The sequence below is a fragment of the Pleurodeles waltl genome, chromosome 6 (assembly GCF_031143425.1).
Source record: "Pleurodeles waltl isolate 20211129_DDA chromosome 6, aPleWal1.hap1.20221129, whole genome shotgun sequence".
NCBI classification, from domain to species: domain Eukaryota; kingdom Metazoa; phylum Chordata; class Amphibia; order Caudata; family Salamandridae; genus Pleurodeles; species Pleurodeles waltl.
In genome coordinates, this window is record NC_090445.1 from 108,405,966 (window position 1) to 108,433,239 (window position 27,274).

The 27,274-nt window shown below is 42.8% G+C and overlaps 1 protein-coding gene across 1 annotated transcript in view; it reads left to right on the forward strand.

Annotated features, from left to right (window-relative positions):
- FBXO47 (F-box protein 47) overlaps nucleotides 1–27,274 on the forward strand; it is a gene marked incomplete at its 5' end in the record, with an annotated part of 1,596,302 nt that overhangs the window by 28,983 nt on the left and 1,540,045 nt on the right. Inside the window, one exon of the mRNA XM_069242011.1 lies at nucleotides 21,301–21,471. Coding sequence (XP_069098112.1) covers nucleotides 21,301–21,471 — 171 coding nt within the window. The remainder of the gene's footprint in view (nucleotides 1–21,300; nucleotides 21,472–27,274) is intronic.

The window sequence follows — 27,274 nt, forward strand, 5'->3', positions numbered from 1 at the left end:
CTCTCCCCTGGTTAGAGATGGCCATAGGCTAGATAGCATTGGAAAATATTCTCCACTTTAGCAGCCACTACAGTTAGGGCAACACATTTGCTAGCTATTCTAGCCCCTTATAACTGCCAAATTTGGTTGGACCTGACTTGAGGAGGCAAAAATAGAGGCACATAGGATCCTGCAGGAAGGTGAGCGAGTGTCGGGTGAAATAATTGACTGCCCCTTTGATGTTTCCACTACGGGATTCAGACAGCTAGCAGGGGCTGCGGTTCTACGCAGGCAGAGTTGGTTGAAATCCACCTCCTTCTGCCCAGAGATCCAGACAAAGATCCTGGACGTGCCATTTGACGGGAGTCATTATTCGGCAAGCATATAGATGATGCCCTTCAATCAATAAAGGCTAACAAGGACTCAGCCAAGTCCCTTTGCACCCTCCAATTTCGGATACAGCCCTTTCGAGGAGCTAGAGGGAGATGAAGATGTTAATCCTGAGCAGGTTACGAACCATTGAGGCAGTACCAGTCTGCTCGAACGCAGTACCGTCCACAATACAGTCAACAACAGCAATAAAGACAACCTCCAGCTGCTGCATGTAAACACACTGCCAGAGGAAAGTTACCATGACTTACCGTAGGTACTGACTACCTCTCTAACAGATCAGATCGGAGGACGAATAGTAAATCACGTCCAGCAATGGTCAGAAATAACTTCCGACAGGTGGGTTCCAGATGTCATCTCAAGGGGAAATTCGCGGAGTTCCTCCAAAAACCTCAGAACACCCCGCCGTCAGATCCACTACCGCCTCGGTTAAAACCACTCTTAAAAGAAATATCCAACATGATGAAAAAAGGAGCGATAGAGATTTAAAAAATCCAGAAGGGAACAGGATTCTACTTGCGCTTCTTTCTTGTCTGGAAACCCTCGGGAGAATGGCGTCCTATACTCAACCTTTCGAAAGCTAAACAGTTTTCTAAAGAAGCAAACTTTTTGCATGATGACATTTCAGGGCATACTACAACTCTTGAACAACAGAGATCACATGACATCACTAGATCTTCAGGACGTGTACTTACATATCCCAATACACCGAAGGCATTGCAAATTCCTCCACTTCCAGGTAGCGGGTATCCCTTTTCAGTTTCGAGTAATACCATTCGACTAATCTCTGCCCCCAGAATCTTCTCAAAGATGTTAGTCCCAGTAGCAGCTCACCTCGGGCAACAGGGGATCCAAGTATTCCCATACTTGGACGATTGACTCATAAAAGCTCCTACATCACAGCAAACAGCAGCAGCAACAACCACCTGCCTCGAATTATTCAACAGATTGGGCCTCACAACCACTTACCAAAAGTCACAACTGAAACCAACAACAAGACTAACATTCTTTGGGGCCATTCTAGACATCGTAAAGAACAGAGTCTTTCATTAGCTAGCAGTCACACAATCCAAAAGAAAGTCAATTTCTGTGCGGATGTACAAATCGTTAATGGGAATGATCTCCTCGTGCATTCCAGTGGTAGCAAACTGTTGCTTATGTTTGCGGACGCTTCAAGAGCAACTCGACAAGCAATGGATCCAGACACAGGGCTCATTCTACTTTTTCATTCAGATAACCCCAACAATGAGAACAGCAGTGTATTGGTGGGCACTGACCGGAAACATGTCAAAAGGGCTCGATACCTACAGCTTCATCATAACCGATGCATCACTGGAAGGCAGGGGCGCCCACCTTCAGGACTTAAAGATCAGTGGAAAGTGGTCCGCAGAGGAAAATAAACTTCTCATCAACCAGCTGGAACGCAGAGCTATCGCCTTAGCATTAAAAGCTTTTCTTCCCAAGATAACAGGCTCATCGGTCCTCACACGGACAGAAAATACAATCCATATATCCTATCTAAACAAACAAGGAGGAACCCGCTCTCAAGCGCACTCTGCTCAAGCACTGGACATCTGAAACTGGGCACTTCAACATCACATATCCATCAGATACTGAACGAGGTATTCCAGCGGTGGGGCAAACCGAACCTGGATCTGTTTGCAACGAAGAAGAACAAGAAATGCCTCGTCTTTGAAAGCTGGCATCCCCAAAAGTGATTGTGGGGGAATGCATTTTTGATGCAATGGTCAGGGGTATATGCCTACGCCTTTCCACTAGTTCCGTTGATCCCAAGGGTAATCAACAAAATGAACAGGGAACCTTGCAGACTTGTCTTCATAGCTCTGAGGTGGCACAGACAGTTCTGGTTCACTGAACTCCTCCTCCTCAGAGCAGCCTCATCTACAACTCGCGACAACAGTGGACTTGCTGACAATGAACCAAGGCCAGATACAGCATCCAACATCGCTGCACTTATCAGCCTGGATCCTGAATTCAATGAATTCTCATCATTAGTCATACCATCAGATTGCAGAGAAATACTGGCCAAATCAAGGGCTGATACAACAAATAGAACCTATAAATGCAAATGGAAACGCTTCTGCCTTTCGTGGCTATCCTCAGACATCCATCCACCACCAGATCGGGTTCTTCTGTATTTGCTACACTTAGCAAAATCCAGACTGTCTGTCTGATTCCTCAGTAAAGGTTCATCTGGTGGCAGTTTTCAAGATTCGGGCGCACCAATAATGCACCACCCTTGTGTTCCTCTCATATTATTAAACAATTCCTCAAGGGACTCTTCAGAGCCTTTCCACCTGTTCGAAACCCCCCACCATTGTGGCATCTCAACGTAGTCCTTGGGCAGCTAATGGAGCCACCATTGGAACCAATTTATAAATCAGAACTAAAATATCTTACCTGGTAGACAGCAATACTTTCAGCTCTCACTTCCGCAGAGAGGGTGAGCAATATACGAGCTCTTACGGTCAAACAACCCCTCTTACAATTCACATCAAACAGTGTTATCCTGCCAACAAATCCTAAGTTTATTCTGAAAGTTCCACCGGACTTCCATTTAAATGAACCTGTAGTTCTCAAGCTTTTTTCCCAAATCCATAGACGCTAGCAGAAAAATCCCTGCACACTCTTGACATCAAATGATCTTCTATTTGCACAGGCTCATCACATAAGAACATCAGACCAGCTATTTATAGCATAGCATATGAAGGTATCAGAAAAGGTCTGTCAGTAACCAAACTATTGCTAGATGGATTGCTTCCACTGTACAGTTTTGCCATGCACAAGCTGGCAACCCTTTATAGGACAAGGTAGGAGCCCACTCCATCCGAGCCATGGCCACATCAACGGCTCTTTTTGCTGGAGTACCAATTCAACACATCTGCAGTTCGGCAACGTGGTCTATCAGGCACACATTCACAAAACATTATTGCCTGGATGAGCGCCATAGAACGGATGCGGCTGTGGGACAAGCAGTGTTACGACATATTTTTGAATAAGGTGAGCCTTTCTTTTTCCCCCATCCGCTATTTGTGTTTATCAATGACAAACATTTTTTAGCTAACTGTATTGCTTGTTACTCTGATTCAAGGCTGTGCATCCATGAAAGATCCAATACTGGAGTAGAAAATAAGTTACGTACCTGTAACTGTAGTTCTCCAGAATTGGTATCTTTCATAGATTCACATGCGAACTACCATCCTTCCCCTTAGAGGCTCCTCTCATTCATAAGAAGTATTAAAAGAACACTAGTGCTCAAAATCTGAAGGAATCCGCCTTTGTTGGGAGCATTCTAGAGGGTGCTGGCATCTGATTGGTTATAGGTCATGTTTGGTCCCTTTTTTTTTTTTTTTTTTTTATAGGATACTGTGTGACTCTTACTTTGGGGAATATTCAAGCTTGTGAATCTATGAAAGATACCAATACTGGAGAACTACAGGTAAGTAACTTATTTTCTTATCTGTGATCAACAATATAAAATCATAAGAAAAATGTCTTTAACCCCTTGGGTGCCATGGACGTAATGGTTACGTCCTCTGCAGCACCGCTCTGGTGCCGAGGACGTAACCGTTAAGTCCTGCACCCAGTCCTCAGGGGAGGCGCTCCCCCCGAGGGCCTGTCACCCACCTCCACTGGGAAGGGATGGAAGGGGAAATGCTTCACCTTCCACCGTTGGCCCCCTACAGAACCCCCATCTCCCCCCATTCCCAGTGACTGGATTTTGTTTACATGATTTAAACACATGAGGGGAGCGACCCCTTAGGCACGGGTCCTTCCCCTGGGGGGCAAATTTATTTTAGGCCATTTCTGCCCCTCCTTGGGGACAGATCAACCTATTTCTATTTGGCCGATTTTCCCCCGGGGGGAGGGTGGGCGTAGAAACCACTTATGCACCAGGGATTGGTGTATCTGTTTTTTATTTTTTGTTTTGGGGGGGGGGGGCAGCCTCTTGGGCAAAGGTCTCCCCCGCACACTAATAGATCTTATCTCACGGCAAGCAAGAGGACATTTGATTATTTTGGGTTTTGGTTTTACATTTGGGCCATGAGACCTCGGCTAACTCTCAGATCGTCCCACTTGCAATAGTGAGGGCTGCACTTTTTGGACTTTGTGATGCTGCCATGTAGAAAACTCTACAAGACCTAGACACATCTGAAAACTAAACATCTGGGTGAGTCCAGGGTGGTGTGCTTCACATGCACCCTGTCCCATTTTCTTACCCGCAATGCCCTGCAAACCTCCAACTTTGCTTGAAATCACACACACTTCCCACATTTTTTGTGATGGAACCTTCCGGAGTCTGCAGGAATCTACAAAATTGCTACCACCCAGCATTGTTGCATCTATACCAATAAAGATTCTGCCCCATTTGCTAGCCTAAAAACATTTTTTTTCCAAATGCCCTTTTGGACCTGCTTTGGTTCCCCCTCAATTCTGACTGTTTTTGGCTCTTCCCTGTCACAGGCACTTGGCCCACCTACACAAGTGAGGTATCAATTTTATAGGGAGACTGAGGGGAACCTTGGGTGGTAGGAAATTTGTGCCGGTTCGGTGATCCCACACAGAAATGGGGGTAACGTGATTTTTTTTTTTTTAAGCTAAATTTCAGGTTTGCTGAGGATTCTGGGTAAGAAAACACTGGGGGATACACGCAAGTCACACCTCACTGGACTCGCTCGGGTGTCTAGTTTTCAGAAATGTCTGAGTTTGGTAGGTTTCCCTAGATGGCTGCTAAGTCCAGGACCAAACACACAGGTGCCTCCTCCTGTCTCCCCGCCTCCCTTCCCCCCCACCACAAAAACTGGTAGTATTGTATTTGATAATTTTGACAAGTCCAGTGTTGTGGAGCATTTCCTGTCACGGGCACTAGGCCTACCCACACAAGTGAACTACCATTTTTATTGCGAGACTTGGGGGAATGCTTGGTGAAAGGAAATTTGTGGCTCCTCTCAGATTCCAGAACTTTCTATCACCGAAATGTGAGGAAAGTGTTTTTTTTTGTTTGTTTGTTTTGTTTTGCCAAATTGAGGTTTGCAAAGGATTCTGGGTAACAGAACCTGGTGAGAGCCCCACAAGTCACCCCATCCTGGATTCCCCTAGGTGTCTAGTTGTCAAAAATGCATTGGTTTGGTAGGTTTCCCTAGGTGCCGGCTGAGCTAGAGGCCAAAATCCACAGCTAGGCACTTTCCAAAAAACACATCAGATTTCAATGTAAAAATGTGATGTGTCCATGTTGCATTTCCTGTTGCGGGCAGTAGGCCTACCCATTCAAGTGAGGTACCATTTTTTTGGATGACTTGGGAGAACACAGAATAGAAGAACAAGTGTTATTACCCCTTGTCTTTCTCTACATTTTTGTGTTACAAATGTAAGATAGTGTGTAAAAAAGACATCTATTTGAGAAATGCCCTGTAATTCACATGCTAGTATGGGGACTCCGGAAATCATAGATGTGCAAATAACCACTGCTTCTCAACATCTTATCTTGTGCCCATTTTGGAAATACAAAGGTTTCCTTGATAACTATTTTTCACTCAGCAAATTAATTGCTGTATACCCGGTATACACTGAAAACCCATTGCAAGGTGCAGGTCATTTATTGGCTCTGGGTGCCTAGGGTTATCGATGAACCTACAAGCTCTATATATATATATCCCCGCAACCAGAAATGTCCAGCAGACATAACAATATATTGCTTTCAAAAATCTGCCATAGCTGGAAAAAGTTATAGAAAAAATGTGGACAGAAAAGGTTCTTTTTCACCTCAATTTCAATATTTTTTTATTTTAGCTGTTACTTTCTGTACGAGGACCTTGAAGGATCTACACAAATGACCCCTTGCTGAATTCAGAATTTTGTCCACTTTTTAGAAATGTTTAGCTGTCCGGGATCCAGCATTGGTTTCACACCTATTCCTGTCACTAAGTTGAAGGAGGCTAAAAACACAAAAAATAGTAAAAATGGGGTATGTCCCAGTAAAATGCCAAAATTGGTGATTTTAGCACCGCAAACCCTTTGCTGATGCCATTTTCAGGGAAAAAGAAACACAAGTTTCTTCCGGAGCACCTTTTTTCTCTTTTTTTTTTTTCTTTCTATAAACAAAATTTTAGCTGTGCTTTGGCTAATTTCTTGGTCTCCTCAAGGGGAAACCACAAACTCTGGGTACCGCTAGAATCCCTAGGATGTTGGGAAAAAAATGGACGCAAACTTGGCGTGGGTAGCTTATGTGAACAGAAAGTTAGGAGGGCCTAAGCGTGAACTGCCCCAAATAGCCAAAAAAAGGTTCGCAACCTGAGGGGAAAAGGCCTGGCAGCGAAGGGGTTAAAAGACTTCATAAAACAATCAAGACGCGTCTACAGCAGTTAAAAAAAAAAAATAAATAAAGAAATTCAAAAATGTCATAACAAACCAAACTATTTGATGGAACTTTTGCCAAGTCAATCAATCCATTAACCTACATTTAAAATATAGTTGTATTATTATACATTGATTTCTACTTCAACAAAAACCTAATTCGAAAAACAAAAAGGACATGCCTCAGGTCTTGCACCCCACCATAACAAAGATCACATATTCAGGTGGCATTGCAAGTGCCAGACTAGTTCCTTTTGTAAGCATTCAAATACAAAGAGCCCGGTCTTAGTATTATTATTGTTCATCTCACACTATGGTCCACAAGAAGAGAAAATATGTATATTTTTATAGATAGTGGATGCAGTCACTAATGGGCTGCATTTTTAAAAAAAATAGCTTTGGTTGGGCAAGAGACCACATTGAGAAAGGGCAAACCTGAGATTTATGTTAAAAATATATTTTTTTGTACCTGCATTAAAGGTTTCCTGCTTTAACAGATTGGGGGCGTGTATTAAATTATGTGCCCATCTAATTACATTTGTCAAAGGTATATAATGCATACTAGAAAGTGCAAATTCCAGATGCAAGGCTTGTACAGGGATTGCTTGACTGAATGAAAGTAATTTTTGAAGAATCTGCCCTTTATATAGATTCATAAATAATCATTTGCCAAGGGGAATATATACTTAAGAGCATAAAATAAAATGGGTGGGATGTTTACTCAGTAAATTTACTACAAAAACTTTAAATGGTGCCTACCGGAAGAGTTATAAAATGTATTGTGTGCCAGTATGAGCTAGTGCCTTGTGCCCTATATGCGACAGATGTCACCTATTTTCTAAAGTCTGTATGAAAACACTATCCAGATAATTGTTTTTACTATAGTTAAAGAAATTCCACCAAGATTCTAATTAAAGGAATGGCACAGTTTTTTACCCCTTAAGGGGCATCACCTTTGTCTTTAGAAATATTTATTTTCAAAAAGTATTTCCATGCATACAAAAATTAAGCACGCAAGGTTTGTTAAAGACCAAGTGGAGTAAAATAAAAAAATACAACATCGTCCGCATAATTCAAAACCTACAATTCTTCTGAAGCAATTCTAAACGGTAAGTTCTTAATATTAGTAACCTGAGATATTAAATCGTAGCGATGAATAGAAAACAAGACGAGCTAAAATACAGCCCTGATCAAGACCATTCTTTTTGGGACTCTTGGAAGTCAGACCTTTGCTCCCAACTATCAGGATTTTGCACCAAATGGGCTATTTACTTCCATGGTCAGCCTTAATATAATTTAAGGGTATCTGCTGTCTAACAGGTTTCTTCCAAAGGATTCATGTATACACTCTGTTGAATGCTGTTGAGAGGAAAAATAGCAAAAAGTATATATAAATATTGCGTTTTTTTTTTTTCTTCGTTTTTTTTGGGGACACCACATTTTATCAGAGGACTATTGGGATACTGCCTGTTACTGAGTGTTTATATCTCAAGTCTGCCGTGACTTGAAAAATTGCACCTGTAGCATAAGCCCACTCTTCTGAATGCTCCAGGATGCTTGTCGCAAAGATGTCCCCTGTGGCTTTGAGAAGGACAATTTGATGAAAGCTGCATGGTAGGGAGGAAGAGCCTTTGTTCATCTATTTAAAACAACAACAAAAAAGTTCAACTCCCAATCCAGGAATATAACATTTTCTCATTTTCATAGCAGTATGGGAACAAGGGAGCAAGGAATTTGCTTCAAACTTTGGGATCGTCCTTTAACATTTTTATCAGAATCGTATTTGGGCCCTTGACTACAGAGAATCTTGCTTTTTTTTTTTAATGAAATGCCTCAATCTACTTGGCAAAGGAAGAATATAATCCACAGATATGTATGTTTGATACTTGTGGATAAATTTGGAGCTTATTACACTTTTCTATGACTAGGTTTTGTGCATAGAGTTTCGAAAAATAATCTAGCCACTCAGATGCAGGACTAGAAATTTGCAAAGGGGTGGAGAGGGGGGTTCTTATTTACAGTGAGCTTGGCAATAAGATTCCAGAAGTAGTTGTGATTTGTCTGCAATGCTGTTTGATGGCGATCCAACCAGTTTCAGTCAGCTATTTTTTTGTTACACATAAAGCGGGTGATTTTCCTTTTTTCTGTAGGATTTGTATTTCCTTGCCCCTGGGTACCAGAATTCGATAAACTTCTGTTGTATGCGTTATTTTGTTTGTGAGAAGGTTACCCATTCCTGCGTTCTTTTTCTATCAATGCCGCCTCCTTACAAGGCTTATTAGATCTCTGAATTTCGTGTAGCGCTACGGACATTCTATCTTCAAATATTTGGATGGTGTTTCCTTCTTCTGATAAATTGTAATCCCAAAAGTTGGTGATTATTTTATTCATCTTAATGTCTGAAGGAGAGGTCCAGAAAACACACCCTTGTTTCAAATCAATTGTCACAGTACCATTGCCTGCATTTAGTGACCAAGTAAATGTTATGCTGGAATTGTAGCTGGAGTGTTAAATGAATTATTGCATGATCACTGCGTTGGTCAAATTGTACTTGGAGCTGAGAATTTACAAAACTCATCTTAACTAGAAATAATATAGTCAGTAATTGAAGAACCAGAAGTACATTTTCTTGTAAATGATACAGGAACATCTCTATCAACTCTCCCATTTAGAATTACTATATTTATATCCAATAGTATATCTAAGAGGGACTTTCCACATTTATCTGCTTTTTGTTTAGATGGAAAAATGGGATCAGGAATATTCCCATCATAATAAAGTTCCTTGATTTCATGGGCAGATATTGCGGCATTCAATATTTTGGCATTAAAATCGCCCATCATTATTATCTGAGAATTTTGTTCAGACTGTAAGATGGTCAAAAATCTTGATCAAAAGAGAATTGTATTGTACGCCAGGAGGGACATAAATGTTAACCCATATGCAAATGTTCTGTTCTTGTTTATTTGTCATTGTAATCTTAATGCACTGAACATTGTTACAGGAAGGAGGCAGAACTACAAAGTCTCTTTGGAAGTTTACAGAATTCCCTTTCTTTACCCTCTGTACAGGAACATTAATTACATGATAGCAGTTAGTATCAAATGTGGTTATAGACCAAGTCTCTTGGTGACAGCTGACTGATTTAAATTTGCTAGCATGTTGAGTTTGTCTTGCAGCCCTTGGAAATTCCAGAAGACTATCACCAAATTATTGCTAAAACGGGCGTTTCAAAGCATTATTTGATTTGTTTTCAATTGGGAACCCGGCCAGGACCAGGAATCCTCCTCGGTTTTAGAAACAGATAGCGGCTAATTGTTATTTCGAATTCACCTGCCTTCATGGTCTACATGTATGGTAAATATTTTGGCAAATCCCTTATTGTCTACATTCTCATAAGCGAGAGTGGGCGAATGCATAGAATTAGATTCCATAACAGGACCTTGACTTGGACTCCTGTTCTAAATGGGTGAGTGACTTATATGCCATACATCAAAACCGTTTTATGCAGAATATCAGTCATGTAAAACTGTCAATGGAATCAAGTTAGGCCAATATTTTACTCTCATGGTTGGGAAGTCGTGTTTCTTAGGGAACGCAACCGGTTTAATTTCAGGGGAAGAAAGAGAATGCAATTTTAGATAGTTATGGAGTAACTCAAGCATTCTTTGCCTATTTAAGGGATTATTACCATTTGTAAAAGTTCTATAATCTCTTCCAATGATGAAGAGAGTTGGCAAAAATGGATATGTCTTCTGTCTTAGTTCATTATATGAACTAAACTGGGGGAACCCCAATGGCGGACAGATCTCCAAAATATTGTTTGGAGACACCTGTATTCAGGAGCATGCTTCAAAGTTTGTAGAATGAGGAGACTGTAGTGTCAGTTCTGTGTTCAGAAATATGTTGGGATATGTTGTTTAGTGGGTAATATTATATATTGACACATCATGAATTTCAGTTTGTGGATTGGATATTATACTTTCAGAACTTTTTGGTAATTCTGCAGTTTTGTTTTGTTTTTCTTTTGCATCTTGTCCGTTTTTGGAAGTACTAGCAACTCTTGAAAATGTTTTATAGTTTTAGCTCAAGGGCCAATTGATGCCTCAACATGATGTTCTGTATCACCATAGCCTTTATGCTTATTACATTGGAAAGCTGGGAAGAGAGGCTCATTTAGAGGATAATTGTGGGGCCTCATGTACTTCTGAAAATACCTGTGTAGCAAGCATACAATTTCCTTCTCTTTATTTTTTCCATTTGATTTAGTTTTACCTGTTTGAGCTTTGCATGACATTTCTTGGTGATTCCGTTCTGGTTCAATGCTTGCATCAGCTGGCAAGATCATTTTGTTCTCCTGTTTTAGTAAATTTCTTTATCGGGAGCAGACCATTTTGGCTTACTAAAGATTTTAAAATTGCTGTTTGAATTTCATGGTTGTCGTCGGATATCGATGTTGCTTTCTCCAAGAATGTTAAGACTGATTTGAGTATTCTTTGTAAGGCCTGCATAGCTTCAGAGGAATACACATGGTATCTAGATGGATGAAAAGAAGTAGTTAGAGGAAAGGCAGGCGAGAGTGAGATCCTCCACAGACTTGAGGTGTTGCTCAGCAAGCTGTTAAAGAGCTTTCAAGTTGCTTTTGTGGATATATTCCAATTCATACAAATTAACTGGCTCATATCTGTCAAACATGAAGTTCAGAGAGAGAACAAGAGTTGATTAGACTCTGTGACAGAAAGCTGACCAACTGTATTAAATAGAGGGCATAGGCTCCCGCATCTTAGGGAGCTTTGGATGGAGAGGCATTCTTTTTTTTCTTGTCTATTGCCGAGAGGTCAATATCTTGAAAGTAGGTATTCATTATATCATTATTTTAGGTGTTTTATTTTCAATTCCTGGTTTTACCATTAATAATTTGGGAAACAATTTGGGTATGGATGGAAGGCCTTCTAGTGAGCCAGTGTGTAGAGAAGTCTTCCTCCCTCATTTTTACTGTGTGTACTTCTCCTTGCCTCTTCATCATGATGGCGTGCTTTCATAGTTTTTTTCTGTTGTTTAGATTAGTACTTGTATATGAATGTGGTACTCACCCTTCCAACACAGAGAAGAAATCACGGTATGAGAAGAGCCAAACCAATGAATACTTTCTTGGCCAGATAAATCCTTTGAAGATTCCATTTTTAAGCAAAAGCTTAAAGTGCAGAGACAATAACTGGAGAAATATGTAGAACCTGAAACCAAAGTTCACACAGGAACTCACCTCTCCCTATTAGACCTGCAATCGCTGCCTCCACCCGCAAGCCGGAAGAAACAATTGTGTTCGGGGAATAAAAATGTCAGCAGCTTGGGACCCATTACCGCAAGCTTTTGGCAAATTCCCTCTTTCAGCTAATGAGGACTGTCAAACAAATACTGCTCCTTAGGAGATTCCTCTGGAAAGTCACAGAGATGCTGTGCACCGACCATGACTTCCCAAGCCTGGGGCACAGCTTACGACTTGCTATGGCCACTTAGCCCACAGAAGGGCAATGCAAACGTGCACCAGTTAGAAAGGGAGAGCGCCGGAAATCCCTGATGCACCCTACACATTCTTCTCTCTATAGCTGGTGCAACATAGCCTCTGCGTGACTCCCCTGGGAGAGGACTGCAGTTTGCGAGCCTCAGTGAACCCCACCAAGAGTGTGAAAGCTGGGGATCTTCCTGGGGAAGCGCAGCAAAGTGGAGGAGCCAACCAGAGTCTAAAGTGCAGTACACAGACCAAGAGGGAGCCATCCTGCGTGGTGTCTGATAGAACAGTTGGCAAGGGCAAAACTGCGTACTGCAGCAAGTGCAAACAGCTAGTCTCCTTCGTAGGTCTTCCTGCCTCCTGTCAGATAGGTGAATCTGGTCTGGAGAGGTCTCAGGGACACTCAGTCTCAGGACTTTACGTCTTTTGCAATGAGCTAGGGTAATTCTGGCTATGATCCAGATATCGGAGGCTCGATCTAGGATCCTGGTGAGGGTGGCTCTGAGGCTTCTTGGCTTCTTAGACCTGTATATCCTCCTTGTCAAATTCGCCATATGGCTCAAGCAAGCCGTTCAGTAGGATTGAAAATGCCATTGGGTTCAACACCAAGGCAACCATTCCGCCACCATCAACAACATGCAGTGTCAACAATTTCTTGCATGGAGTTTCTGCGAGAACACTTGTTTTGAGACACATTCTGGGTGGAATGGAACAAGGGACTCCTGTACACCTTCCTCCCTCTATGCCTCTTGTCCCAAGTTTTGAAGATCAAAAATATAATCCTAGTATCCCAGGACTAGGGCAGGAGAGTGGCATCCGGGACTCCTGGCATGAGCATCTGTACTCTGACCAGGCTACCACTTCTGGAGAACCTCCTGTCTCAGTAGCAGGGTTCCCAACCCAATTTGCACCTCCAAACATGGAGACTGGGTGCAACAATTGCCTGCATTGTATTTGCCACCTAAAATGTTGGATTTCATTCTCACTGACAGATACTCTTCTATAGAATCCATGCACACTGGGTACTGGAACAGGTTCATCACTTTGTGTGGCGCTTGAGACACTGACTCCTCACTGACAAAATTAGCAAATGTCCTTTTGTTTGATTTATCTTTAGCTCTGCAAGTCCTTGCAGTGGTCACTGTAAAAGGTTTTTTGTCAGCTTTTCTCTTTGCTGAACCAACCATCTTTGTTTAAATCACCTTTTGTGATGAATTTTAATAAAGGTTTGATGTACATGTTCTTTCAAACAGTTTGTGACACCCGAGTGGGAACTTCTTGTTATTCCTCATGACCCTATACATAGCTGCTAACTGCATCTCCTATATAAAACCTGTTTCCCTCATTGTGATTGCCAGCTTGTTGCATGAGTGAATTGCAGGACCTTGCAGTAGAACCATGTTACATCCCTTTCTTTCCAGACAAATTGGTGATGAAGATCAGGTGGCCTTCTTTCCAAAAGTTGTGACTCTCCCTACTTTGGGTATTCGATCACTCTACCAATGTTCTTTGATCCCACTGACACCTCAAAAGTGGAGGAGAGGCTCCATTGACGGGATCTCAAGAGGACTTTAAGCTTGTACACTGATTGTTCACCTGATGGTCCTTCGTTCAATCAGCTCGTTCTGAGGTTTACTAGAGCAAATAAAGGGACATTTGTGCATAAGAGGTCTTGGTGTTTAGGGTTATCCAGTATTGGATCTTTCATAAATTCACAAGCTTGAATCATCCCCGTCGTCGAAGTGGGAGTCCCACGGTACATAAAATAGCAATAAATAATAAATAATTTGTTTTTTGCCATAGGCTGTAATGGAGTCAGAGCTTGCTCATATAGCCTATCCATGTCCTTTTGTGAAAGGACCCAAACCTGCCTGCTGTCCAATCAGGCACCATCACCCTCTAGAACCTTCTCCAGAGAAGCTCCCTTCCTCAGATTTTCTACCGCACGTCGTGTGAAGGGAGTCTCCCTGAGCTCTGCTCAGTTTTTCTTCTACTTCAGAGATTTTTCTCTCAAGAAAGCTTCAAATATGTCAGATTCTTCTAGAAAAGGCCTTTTCCGCCCTTGCAAGACCTGTGGGAAGAAAAGGCTCCATGTGGATGACCCACATAAAGAATGTCTGTACTGTCTCTACCCACAACATCAGGTTAAGGACTGCAAAATATGTCGCACCTTCTCCACAAAGACCCTCAGAGACCGGGAGGGCAGACTCCTGACATGGTTACAGGCCAAATCCTGTACTTCAGGTGAGGAGAGTGGGTCAGAGAGGCCACATAAAAGGTCCAGATCTGAGGACCTAGGCCACATAGAGAAATCCAGAAAGAGGCAGAAATCTCATCATGGGAAGGGCTTACAGACTTCAGTCTCCTCTGAGCCTTCCTCTCCTCTTCAAAAGAAGGAGTCTTACAATCTATCTTCTTCTTCAGAGCCTTCCACTTCTGGAAAAATGACTCTGAAAATTAGAACAACGACGACAACACCGTCGACGACCGTGACGACGACGACGGTATCTACATCTACCGTCTCCACTTCATCGTCGACGAGACCGTCGTCAGCGTCGACGACCCTAACATCGGCGGTAAGGGGTCCGATACCTTCTCTCCAGACTCCATCAGCACCGTCGACGACTGCCACGTCGACTATAACCTCAGCGACGTCATTCTCATCAACGCTATCGCCATCGACGGGGTCAAAGAAACTACCGTCGACTAAACCATCGTCGGCGAGACCATCGTCGACGAAACCATAGTCGGTGACTCCACCGTCTACGAAAAAATCTGCACCATCCACGGCTGCATCAACTTTCACGCCATCGACAGCAGTGATGCCTAGTGGACACGCTGAGGCCATTCCTACCTCTTCCAGGTCTCCAGCTCTCCGAGCCATGGTCAGCATCAGAAGTCTACCTGCACAGGACGTTTATCCAACCGACACATCTCCAAACAAGGTGTCGGCTTTACTACCCAGTCATCTTCTTGACTGGGAGGAATCGGACGAAGGTCCTTTTGGAGATGCACATAGCCCTTCGCAGCTCCATGTCAAATCTCAAGACGACGATGAAGAGAATGAGTATGAACAGTATCAACCATACTACTCTCATCAGGACCAATACTATGAAACACAGGAGCCTCAACACAGAGACACCGTAGAAATGCCTTCCTCCTTAATCCAGGATTTACAATCCATGCTTCAGGATTATAGGAGAAGGTTTCCAGCGGAAGGTCAACCACCGGCGCCGGTCTCTACGGTGACGCCAGGTAATGCTCCTCCTCCTCCAGCTACTCAAAGATCAACATCACACTCGGTGTTAGCTGCACCCCCCAGAGATGAAGGTTCCACTTCAGGGGAAGAAAAACAAGAAGAAGGAGAAATTTCTACTCCACAACATCCTACAGAGGAATGGGATGATTATTTGGCCCCCACTCCTTCTCCACCACCTCCTCGCCCCTCTGATTCTCCGCCCGAGGACATAGGTGGTTTCCATAATCTTATGGACAGAGCCGCAGTGCGTTTCCACCTACCAACATCTGTCTCCCAATCGGAATGTTTCCTGCATGATTTCAAAGAGCAATCACGGAAGTCGATACGATCCATTCCAATTATTGATTACATTTGGAGCGAGGGCACAAAGATTATGCAGAATCCGGCTACTGTTCCTCCAGTTCCACAAAAACTGGATAAAAAATATAAGGCGACCCAAGATTCTCCGGCATGCCTTACTGGCCATCCAAAGCCTGATTCGGTCATCTCACAGGATGCTCAAAGGCGCTCCAAAAATCCATCAACGCCTATCTCCACTCCTCCAGACAAGGAAGGTCGCAGACTGGATAATATAGGCAAGAGATTCTCCTCAATGTCTGCAATCACTGTCAGGGCAGCGAATTCATTGGCAATTTTAGGCCGATATGATCGTCAAATGTGGTCCGACATGCAACCTTTCCTGGACCTCATACCAGAAAATAAGCAAGAAGAGGCACGAAAGATCCTACAGGAAGGTGAGCGTGCGTCGGAAGAGATTATTGACTGCGCTCTGGACATAGCCTCTACTGGTTTCCGCCAACTAGCGGGCGCCGCTGTCTTACGACGACAAGGTTGGCTCAAGGCCACATCCTTCAGACCAGAAGTGCAGTCCCGAATTCTAGACATGCCTTACGATGGGGAATCTTTGTTTGGCAAACATGTGGATGACGCACTTCAAACCATTAAGACGGACACAGACACGGCCAAGTCCCTGGGTACCCTACAGTACAGGAAGCAGCCCTTTCGAGGGGCTAGAGGGAGAGGTTTAACCTCATTTCGAGGTTCCTTTCATAGACAGTACCAGCAATCCCAGTACAGGCCTTCATACCATCAGCAGTACAGGCAATCATCGACTGCCTCCTATACCAGACAGGGAGGGAAACGAAGACAGGGTTCACAATCCAGAGATCAACCCAGAAAGCAATGATTTTCCACGGGCACCGGCTATGCTCCCTCAATGCCCGCAACATCAACAAATAGGAGCAAACATTTCCAACTTCATCCAAGAGTGGAAGAAGATAACATCGGACAAGTGGGTGCTAGATATAGTGACAAGAGGTCATACCCTGGAGTTCACAGAAAAGCCACCGCTTCACCCACCAACATCAGGCAGATCTCTCCACCTTCGTCTGCTTCAAGCAAAAGTCTTCAGCCTTCTGGCCAAAGGGGCTATAGAGGCAGTTCCTCTGCAGCAACGAGGTCTCGGATTCTACTCCTGTTTTTTCCTCATAAGGAAGAAGTCTGGAGAGTGGCGTCCTATATTAGACCTCAGGAAGCTCAACAAGTTCCTTCGGAAACAATCCTTCAGGATGATCACATTCTCAGATATCTTGCACCTCTTGAATCCTGGAGATTTTATGACAACCTTAGATCTCCAGGACGCCTACTTCCACGTTCCAATACACCAAAAACATCGCAAATATCTCCATTTTACAGTAGCCGGTGCCCATTATCAATTCAGAGTCCTGCCATTTGGCCTCAGGTCAGCTCCGAGAATCTTCACGAAATGCCTTGCCCCAGTCGCAGCCTCCCTCCGAAGCAAGGGTTTCCAGGTGTTCCCTTACCTGGATGACTGGCTCATAAAAGCTCCGTCATCTCTACTAGCCTCAAAAGCCACAGATGCCTGCCTAAGACTATTCAACAGTTTGGGTCTAACAGTGAACCTACAAAAGTCAGTCGTGTTCCCCGCACGCAGGAGAGTTTTCCTGGGAGCAGAATTGGACACTATCCAAAACAGGGCATATCTTACCCTAGCAAGACAGCAGAAGCTGACCCAATTGGCTGTCACAATCTCCGCAAGAAAGTTCGTTTCAGTACGACTATTCAAATCGCTTCTGGGCATGATTTCCTCAGCCATAGTCCTAGTACCGCTGGCAAGACTCAAGATGAGACCTCTACAAGAAGAACTACAACTCCAATGGACCCAGTCACAAGGATCCTTCGACGATTTAATAACTATCACACCAAGGATTCGGCAGACGTTAGAATGGTGGTCCCACATTAACTTCTTCTCCCACGGTCTAACCTTTCTGGCACCAATAGCCGATTTTGTTATCACCACGGACGCCTCCCTGGAAGGATGGGGAGGCCACTTACAGGACATGCGCATTCAAGGCAGATGGTCCAAGCTCCAAAAAGAGATGCACATAAATCTGTTAGAACTGGAGGCGATTCATCTTACGCTCAAAGCTTTTCTGCCACGCATCGCAGGATCATCAGTGTTAGTCAGAACAGACAACACAACAAGCATGTTCTACATCAACAAGCAGGGAGGAACAAGATCCCTCTCAAGGGAAGCTCAGTCTCTCTGGAACTGGCTCACACGGAACAACGTCCGCCTCAGGGCAGAGCACCTGGCGGGGGTCAACAATGCTCTAGCGGACTCTCTCAACAGGACAGACGACAACTGTCACGAGTGGGAACTCAACCAGACCATACTCGAGAGCATTTTTCAACGATGGGGTCGGCCGATCCTAGACCTGTTCGCCACCAACCTGAATGCCAAATGCCAGTTTTACGCCAGTCGATACCCACTCCCGGGGTCGTGGGGAAATGCTCTTTTGATAAGATGGTCTGGGATCTTTGCATACGATTTTCCCCCCATTACACTGATTCCCAGACTCCTCAGGAAAATGAAGACCGAAGGCTGCAAGATCATTCTCATAGCCCCCAAGTGGCCGAGGCAGTACTGGTACACGGAGCTCCTCCTCCGGTCAATAACCAATCCAGTCCGTCTCCCTTGCAACCACAATCTTCTATCGAAGAATCAGGGTCTCATCTTACATCCAGACCCAACTTCAATGCACTTGCATGCTTGGCTCCTGAGTTCGGAGAGTTCCAAGATATGAACATCAACCAAGAATGTAGGCTCATATTATCTAAAGCGCGAGCGGAGAGCACGAATAAGACATACAAATTAAAATGGAAGAGGTTCTGTGTTTGGTGTTCTCAGAACAATTTTCACCCATTTCAAATCAATCCTGAGCAAATTCTTCCTTACCTGCTCTCCCTTTCCAAAGCTGGTCTTTCCTATGCATCAGTCAAGATTCACCTAGCAGCTTTAGCCTCTTACAGACGATCGGCTAACATGTCGTCTATTGGTTCAACCAGAGTCATCAAACAGTTTATGAAAGGGCTGTTCCGCACCTTTCCTCCAGTTCGCTTATCTCCGCCAGAGTGGCACCTTAATATTGTTCTCTCCCAGCTCATGAAAGCCCCTTTTGAACCCATCCATAGAGCTGAACTCAAGTACATCACCTGGAAAGTGTTAACATTGCTCGCTCTCACCTCTACCAGAAGGGTCAGTGATATACAAGCGTTCACTACTAAAGAACCCTTTCTAGTTTTTTCTGAGGATTTCGTTATGCTCCGAACCAATCCCAGATATATTCCCAAAGTTCCATCTTCGTTCCACCTCAATGAACCAATTATTCTACGAACCTTTTTTCCAAACCCTACTACGATAGCAGAGACAACTCTCCATTCTTTGGACATTAAATGATGCCTAAAATTTTACCTGCAAAGTACCAAGAACATCAGGAAATCAGATCAACTCCTAGTATCTTATTCTCTGGGACGTCAGGGAACAGGAGTAACCAAGGCCACTATAGCCCGATGGATTTCTTCCACAATCCAATTTTCTCACACCAAGGCAGGAAAACCATTGACTAGACGCCCGAGAGCCCACTCTACAAGAGCAGTCTCCACATCGGCTGCTTTGTTCCAAGGTATTGCCCTTGAAAAAATTTGCCAGGCTGCGACATGGAAAACCACGCACTCCTTTACGCAGCACTATTGTTTGGAGTCATCACAAAGAACAGACTCTCTAGTAGGACAAGCTGTGCTACGCCATCTCTTTCATTAAGGTGAGACCTTTCCTTAGTTATAGTCATATGGTTTAAGATGCAGATAACCATGTTTCTATTGTGCTTCCTGGTGAAATATCTAAAGTGTATGTATCTGTATTCCTTCGTAACTCACGCTCAGAAATATATGAGTTTTCTATAAATGTTATTATTATTATGATTATTATTAACTATAATTGAGATAGAGGGTCTTCATGCTCGCACCCTCCACCCACGCTGGATACAATGTTTATCAACCATACTGCTGTCTATTCAGATTCAAGCATGTGAATTTATGAAAGATCCAATACTGGATAAGAAAACAAGTTACTTACCTGTAACTACAGTTATCCAGTATTGGTATCTTTCATAAATTCACATGCGACCCACCCGCCTCCCCTTTGATGCTCGCATTCCTCTCCGGTTTTAATTTTTCACACTCGTGCTGGAAAATCTGAGGAAGGGAGCTTCTCTGGAGAAGGTTCTAGAGGGTGATGGTGCCTGATTGGACAGCAGGCAGGTTTGGGTCCTTTCACAAAAGGACATGGATAGGCTATATGAGCAAGCTCTGACTCCATTATAGCCTATGGCAAAAACAATTTTTTTATTATTTATTCCTATTTTATGTACCGTGGGACTCCCACTTCGACGGGGATGATTCAAGCATGTGAATTTATGAAAGATACCAATACTGGATAACTGTAGTTACAGGTAAGTAACTTGTTTTCTTCTGCATCAAAATCGCTACACACTTACCAACAAGCAGCCCCTGGAAGATCTGAGAGTCCATTCAACCACGCTGAGTCCGCTACTGTTGCATTGGCATAAGGAGTACGCGTTCCTGATATCTGCCTGGCTGCATTACGGCTGTAAATTCATAGGTTCACAGTGTACTACTGCCTTGACAGCCAGGTCACTGGGGAAGGACACTTCATCCACTTGGTTCTGAAATACTTTCTGGTCTGAGCCTATACCACAGACCTTCCACGTTGGGGGAGGTACTGATGTGGTATTAACTCCAAAGTGAGGATTCTGCAGCTAAAAGTATCTATCAGAAGAACAGGTTACTTAGCTTTGGTAGTGCCATTCCTGTGGATGCTCTATCTGCAAATTCCTTACTGGCCTCCTACCTCCCCATTCTGTGGAGTAGGCTCTTGTAATATCTAAAAAGGTCCCACATTAGTGATTGGCACATGGTTACCAATGACTTTATGCACGGTCTTGGAGGCTGTAGACAGTCAAAGAAACTGACATCTGTGTGCAGGGTTAGCTTTGATGAGCATAGTACTACTGATGGGCCTGTTGTATTGCTACAAAAACGTCTCCTGATCTAGTTTGGCACCTGAGGGATATTCTAAGGTGAGAAATCTGTGTTTAGACCAACTATCTGGCAGTAAGTAAATTGTTTTTATAACGTTAGAATATTTAAGGAACTTGTAAGGTAATATGGTTATTGTAAACAGTTATGGCTTTATATGCTTTGTGCTTAATGTTCAGATAGTACAAAATGTAGTATCAAACACATTTCACACTGTGCAAACTCTGTTCGTTTATACATCTTGTCTTTAATTTTTTTTATTCGACAATCCGAACTGCTTAATAAATGTTAGCATCATTTAATTACAATGGCTTATTTTTTGATTGACGGTCCAATCATGTTTTTTTTAATGTTGGGTATTTTACAGTGAATGAAATTAGCACGCTCAGTATGATATCAAAAACCTTCAGCAGCCACCTTGTAAATTATATCGCAACACCTTCCGGAAACAAGAGGCTATTACTCCAAGACTTCCATAGCCAGGAGAATCCTAGCACAGGACAAAATACCTACGTACTGCAACACTATAAATCTCTAGGTGAAAACATTGATTAATAATGCTTTATATATTTTTGTAAACTGTTACCATCAATCAAAGAAAATGTTTAACAACTTTATGCTATGATTTAAACTCCTTAAAAAGAAGGGATTCATTAAAAAGATGTTGTGTGTGTATATGATTGACAGACTGAAGAAGTGTGATTTAGTGATGGGTCAGTAAAACATTTGTCATGTGTATTCTCGATCAAGGAATATTCCCAAGATTCATACCTTCTGAATAATTCCTGGCCATTAAGCCAGACCTCTGAAAACACCCGATTTCGTTTTTTGAAGATGTTTTACCACTTCTGCTAAAAACATTTTTGAAATCAGAAACTACAAATAATCAGTTAGCAGATCTTATATTATTCTGCCACAGAGGCCAGCAATTCCCCTTCAGTTGTTTTTTTCTGACTCTTCAAAAGACGTGAACTTTCACTGTGTTGTGTCGAAGTGGAAGTCTCACGGTACAATAATGAAGCAATGTCTATTTCTATAATAGATAGCCTGTCATTGAACCATAGGTTTTACAGCCTGTCTATGTCCTTAATTTAAAAAAAGGACCAAACCACAAACTTTAGCCAATGGGGTGACAGCTCCCTCTAGAGCACTACCAACAGAGGCTGACACATTCAGATTTTCTACTGCACATTATGTGATGGAAGTCTCCTTGAAATCTCCTTCACCAATAGTTTTCTGTCTGCTCCTCAAATAATTTTTTTTCTTCAATATCATCACCCAAGTGTACTACATACATATTTGACTGGACAGCATGTCCCAATTCGCTAAAAAAGGATTATTCAGATTTTGTGACACTTGTGGAAAAAGAGCCTCCATTCGGATGACCCTCATAAGAAGTGTATATATTGCCTCTATTCAGACTAAAAAGTGAGAGACTGCCAAATCTGCTGCACCTTTTCTCAGAAGATCTAAAAGGACAGGGAGGGTAGACTCTTATTGTAGTTCCAGAGGCCAAAAACTAAGGATTGCCCTTTATCTGAAGAGGACAGTGACCAGTCCTCAGACTTCAACCTCCCTAAAGAGAGACAGGTCTAAAGAAAGTCTCTTCAGCGCCATCTTCAAGGGCTTTAAAGAAGTCTAAACGTACTTCTTTTGGGCATTCAAAGAGGCATGAGGACCTCCCTTCTTCCTCAAAAAAGGACAAAATTACCTCAGAAAAGGTTTGTTCAGAGCTGTCCACTCTTAACCTAACAAAACCAATTCCCAAACGTCCTTTACAGTCTTAACCTTTGACTAAATCATAGAAGAAAGCCTCAATTTCCACATTTGTATTCTAATTGACAGCGCCGCTGTCAACCCCTCCATTGTTGACAGCAGCGTCTTCACTGACGACATCAATAGCTTCATTTTCTATGATCGTCTCTTCTTCACCACTGTCATCTATGATCGTAACAATGAAAATTTTAAAACTCCTGTTGACGAAGATTCCTCCACAGATGCCTCTCCTCAAGTTACCATCGACGACGAAGGTCCCGTCAACGGTACGTCCCTCACAGGCACAATCCCATTTGCCATTGACGCCCCAATCGATAACGAGGACCTCGTTGATGATACCGTTGACAATGAGTTAGTCGACTCTAACACCAACAGCGATGGACCCGTCCACAGTGCTGTTGACAATTATTCCGTTGGCCATTCACAAGTGGTTGACACCAGCAGCAAATATTACTGTAAAGACATTTCCTCCTTTGTTTATAATCCCTGTAAGGGAAACATCTTCTCCAGACACATCTCTTCTGGCCCACACCTCTACAAGTAAGGTGTTGCCCTACCCACAGCTCTTGAAAAATCTACTTGACCACTCGCTATGGCGAGTTTTATTTTATGAGGTGGAGCTATTTTTAGATTCTACTCAACCCTTCCGGCAAGTGGACAAAGAAGAGGTGTTCTGTCAGAAACTGAATTGGCAATTAAGATTCCTTTATATCTTATTCTTGTCACATTGTCTCTATGTTCAGGGACAGAAGTCAAAAGTCAGTTTGTATTCTTGCAATGCAAATACTTTTCCATGTGACTGCAGAGTTCCAGGGTTTTGTAAGGTGAACTGGCTGACCTATGTGAAATGAAAGGCATCAGGTTTTTCGTAACACAACATTTATATAACAAAGTCAACTTTACAAACATTTCAAAATATATTTCAGCAGCTGTAAAAGACCATTTTTTGTACTTCTGTGTGATGAAAAAAAATATTTAATAGGATAAAAAAGTCAGAACACTTTACTTGGTGATGTGCAAATGATAAATATTTTCTGAAACCCAATTTTCACATAATATTGTTAATACATTTTATAGTTTTATCAGTTAAGGTGCAAGTTAGTGGGAAGGTTTTTGAACATTTCTTGGAAATTTACTGTCTGTAAATGACAGTACCACATGCTTTAGTAATGTATTTAATTAAAGTATTTAAACATTAACTGAGAAACACTCCTGCCCTGATGATAAAGCTATTAGCAAACTAAGAGGCAAGTCATGCATGGATCATGTGTACCCTATATGGGCTAGATTTATTATACATGGAGCAAACATTTAGTATATTTAATCAAAAGGGATTTTTTTTACAGCAGAAATGCTGAATTCACATATTTGAAGGTGCACTCATATGTGAGAATGAAGAAAAAGGTGACTGTAAAATACAATATTTGCCTGGGATCACACAATTTGAGACCAGTTTCGGGTCAAGTACATTACAGTTAGTTTGAGTAGATTATTCAAGCTACTTGACCTGCAGGTTTAGTAATAGTTTTGTGATTTTTTTTGAGGCCTGACCCACCTGCATACATCTTAGATGAGGAAGAGGATTCCGACGAGCAGGGTCCCTTTGGAGTGGCTCGTAGTCCATCCTAACTGCATGTCAAATTCCAGGACTTTGAGGAGGATGACGAGCACCATCAGGAGGAGAACTATTCCTCTGTCTGCAAGAGAGCACTCAGAACAATACCAAGACTACTAGTCAAACCAAGACCAACAGGAACCTTCCATCCAAAGTCCCATGTCTCTGGTGAGAAAATTAGAGTATGCTCAAAGACTATTATCACATATTTCCTCTATCTGCACCTGCAACTCCTAGACCTCAATCGCCAAAGTCTGCGTCTTTTTCACAAACACCTACCCCACATCCATCATGGTTGCTTGATGCACCCGTCACTCCTCTCCCTACGTTAGCAGATACCTTGGCTGACCCCCAGCTGATTATGCTCTTTGAACAGATGAAGAAGATGCTGCCGGCCACCTCACTCCTCTTCTAATGGTGTCCCAGTATTCCCTGGGACACCAACACAGGCTCCTCATGCAATCCTGGTGCTTCTTCCATGCTAAGCCTAGTATGAGAGCAGTGCAAGGATTGGTCTGAGCGGCTTGTTCTTCCGCTCAGACACTGCTTGGGAGTCTGTGCAGTTTTTTCCAACCCAGCTGTGTAACACAGCCAGGTTGGAGAAACCTAAGTGTGCATATGTGTTAGGCCAGCCTAAGATGGGTGGCCAAAGACACATATGTGCACTAACCTCCACTCCCCCCTCCCATGGACCAGCCCCACCCCTCCCTGCACCTGCTGGCTGAGCCAGTGGCTTAGCCAGGGGAGTGATGCTCCTTCCCCATTGCAAAAAACCTGCCTCTGGCTGTGAGCGAATCACATGTTCTGTAGAATATTGCTGTTTTGGTACCCTTTGACTTTCACAATCCATTTGGGTGTATGGGGATATTGGGTGTAAAACCGAGGGATCATGATCACGTCTGGAATTGACTGGGCTGCATCTCTCAATGCTGAGATGCACACATATAAGGGATAACCACATGGAGCCGCAGTCACTACTTTGGAAACATAGACCGGAAGGGAATGGTTTGGGGATACATGGGGAGTGCGTGGGGAGAGGGGGTCTGATGATACGCACTTTTGTTTCTTTGATGTCTGTTTTTCTTTCTGGTTACATTCATTGTAGAAATATTCACTTTGGAGTCTTCCAGAAAAAAAATCTTAATAAAATGTTATTAAAAAAATATATATACATTTAGGTAAAATGAATAAACCCCAGGTGCAAACATTGATATACAGTAAGAACCTTTTTACAGAATTTGTTGTTAAAATAATAAGAATAAGTGTAAGTTGTAGATTGGTAGATCCTTGGTGAGGAGCTGACTCAGACTTCAACTTTTGAAAAAGTAGTCCCAAATGAGTTATTGTCAGTGTCCTTTCTTCCATGCCATCGGAAAGGAATTGAACCATTAGGCAACCACTAGTATCAGTGGAGCAAAAAGCCTTGCGCATGTATAGCACTGCCTGTTATGTTTGGTAACTTCGGAGCACTTGGTAGATCGGAGATACTGTTTGACTGAAGGAAAGGAAGTGAGTGTTTATTCCGCTGGGAAAGAAAACATACAATTGTATTCAGCATCACTCCCTGTCCAAGATATTGGGGGGTGAAGGTGACCCCTTAAAGCTCAGTTACAGGCATGTAGTCGTTTTGCCAGGAAATCACGGTCCTTGTACACCTCAAACTGCTCTCATGTTTCATGGTTTGAAGGAACGCAGGTTATTCTGACAGAGAGCGAGGGTTTCTGGCGCCAGGGTGTGTGAAATTTAGGTAATTTGCACTCGCGTACTTAAGTAAAATTCAGGAACATTAATATAATTATGCAAACCTGTGTCAGCGCTACATTTTATCACAAAATGCATCCTCTTGACTATTTTGGACGGAGGGAGCATTTTGTGTTAAAAGAAATAGTGACAAAAACACACTTGCTGTGACCAATAGCCGCTTGTTTTCCGGTCGCAATGTTCTTCTGCTCCTGCGCTATATAATTCTACTGCAAAAGCGGTGCAAACAAGTGACGTGGCATAATGGCATGACACTGTACATCAACCATAACGAGAAAATCTTGAAGTTACGCAAATTACGGTAGCGTAATTGAAAATTTGCAAGGGCCAAGTCGCCTTAAGATAAGAGAGCCCTATGTGTGGAATGAGAAGAAAGGTTGATATTACAGAGGAGCAGAAATCAATTAATTAGGTTTACATGAAATAGTCCCAAAAAACGTATACTTTGTACACACAATTTCCATTTTTTTTTTTTTTACACACTTCCTCTTAATACTTCAGATTTGACATTTTCAGGGGACAAAAGACTTGGCACTTGTATGTGACCGCTTATGTTTTTATTTGTATGTGTGGAAACGTGTGCACTTTTTAGGACTATCGCACACACTTGTGCGGCCCCCAGCTCTCATGTGAAGCATCCCTGGCCCCTGACCTCACTCGTGTGGTATGGTGGATGTGACTTGCGATGTATCCCTGTAGTTGCCTGACTTTCTATTGCTGATACCCGTCTCTGTATATATCTCTTGTCCGCCAGCTCTCTTCTGGTTGAGTTGCACGCACACATTGTGTTGGTGCAGTGGAATGTAGTACTAATGCAGATCAGCTGGTGCTCGTGACCAACTTCTGGCCATGCCGAGATTTACTGGGGATTTGTGCTGATATAACATAGAATTTGAAAGTTTCTGGGCACCATGCAATAGGCCTTGCATATTTTGAACAATTTGTCATCTTTTTGACAACCACGCCCACAAGCAAAAACAAAAGAAAACATGAGTGGAAACTGAGAAAGACGACTTAACAAAAGAAAGTTAGCTTTAAAAAATAAAACTTTTTAATTTTGTTTGTCCTGGTGGGTGCGTTTTTACCGGGTACAAACCTTCTGTTTGTGGCACACTGGAAGTTAAATTGGAACAAAGTAGTACCTCGATCACGTCCGGAGCAGCAGACCGGCACTAATTAAGTTGAATTA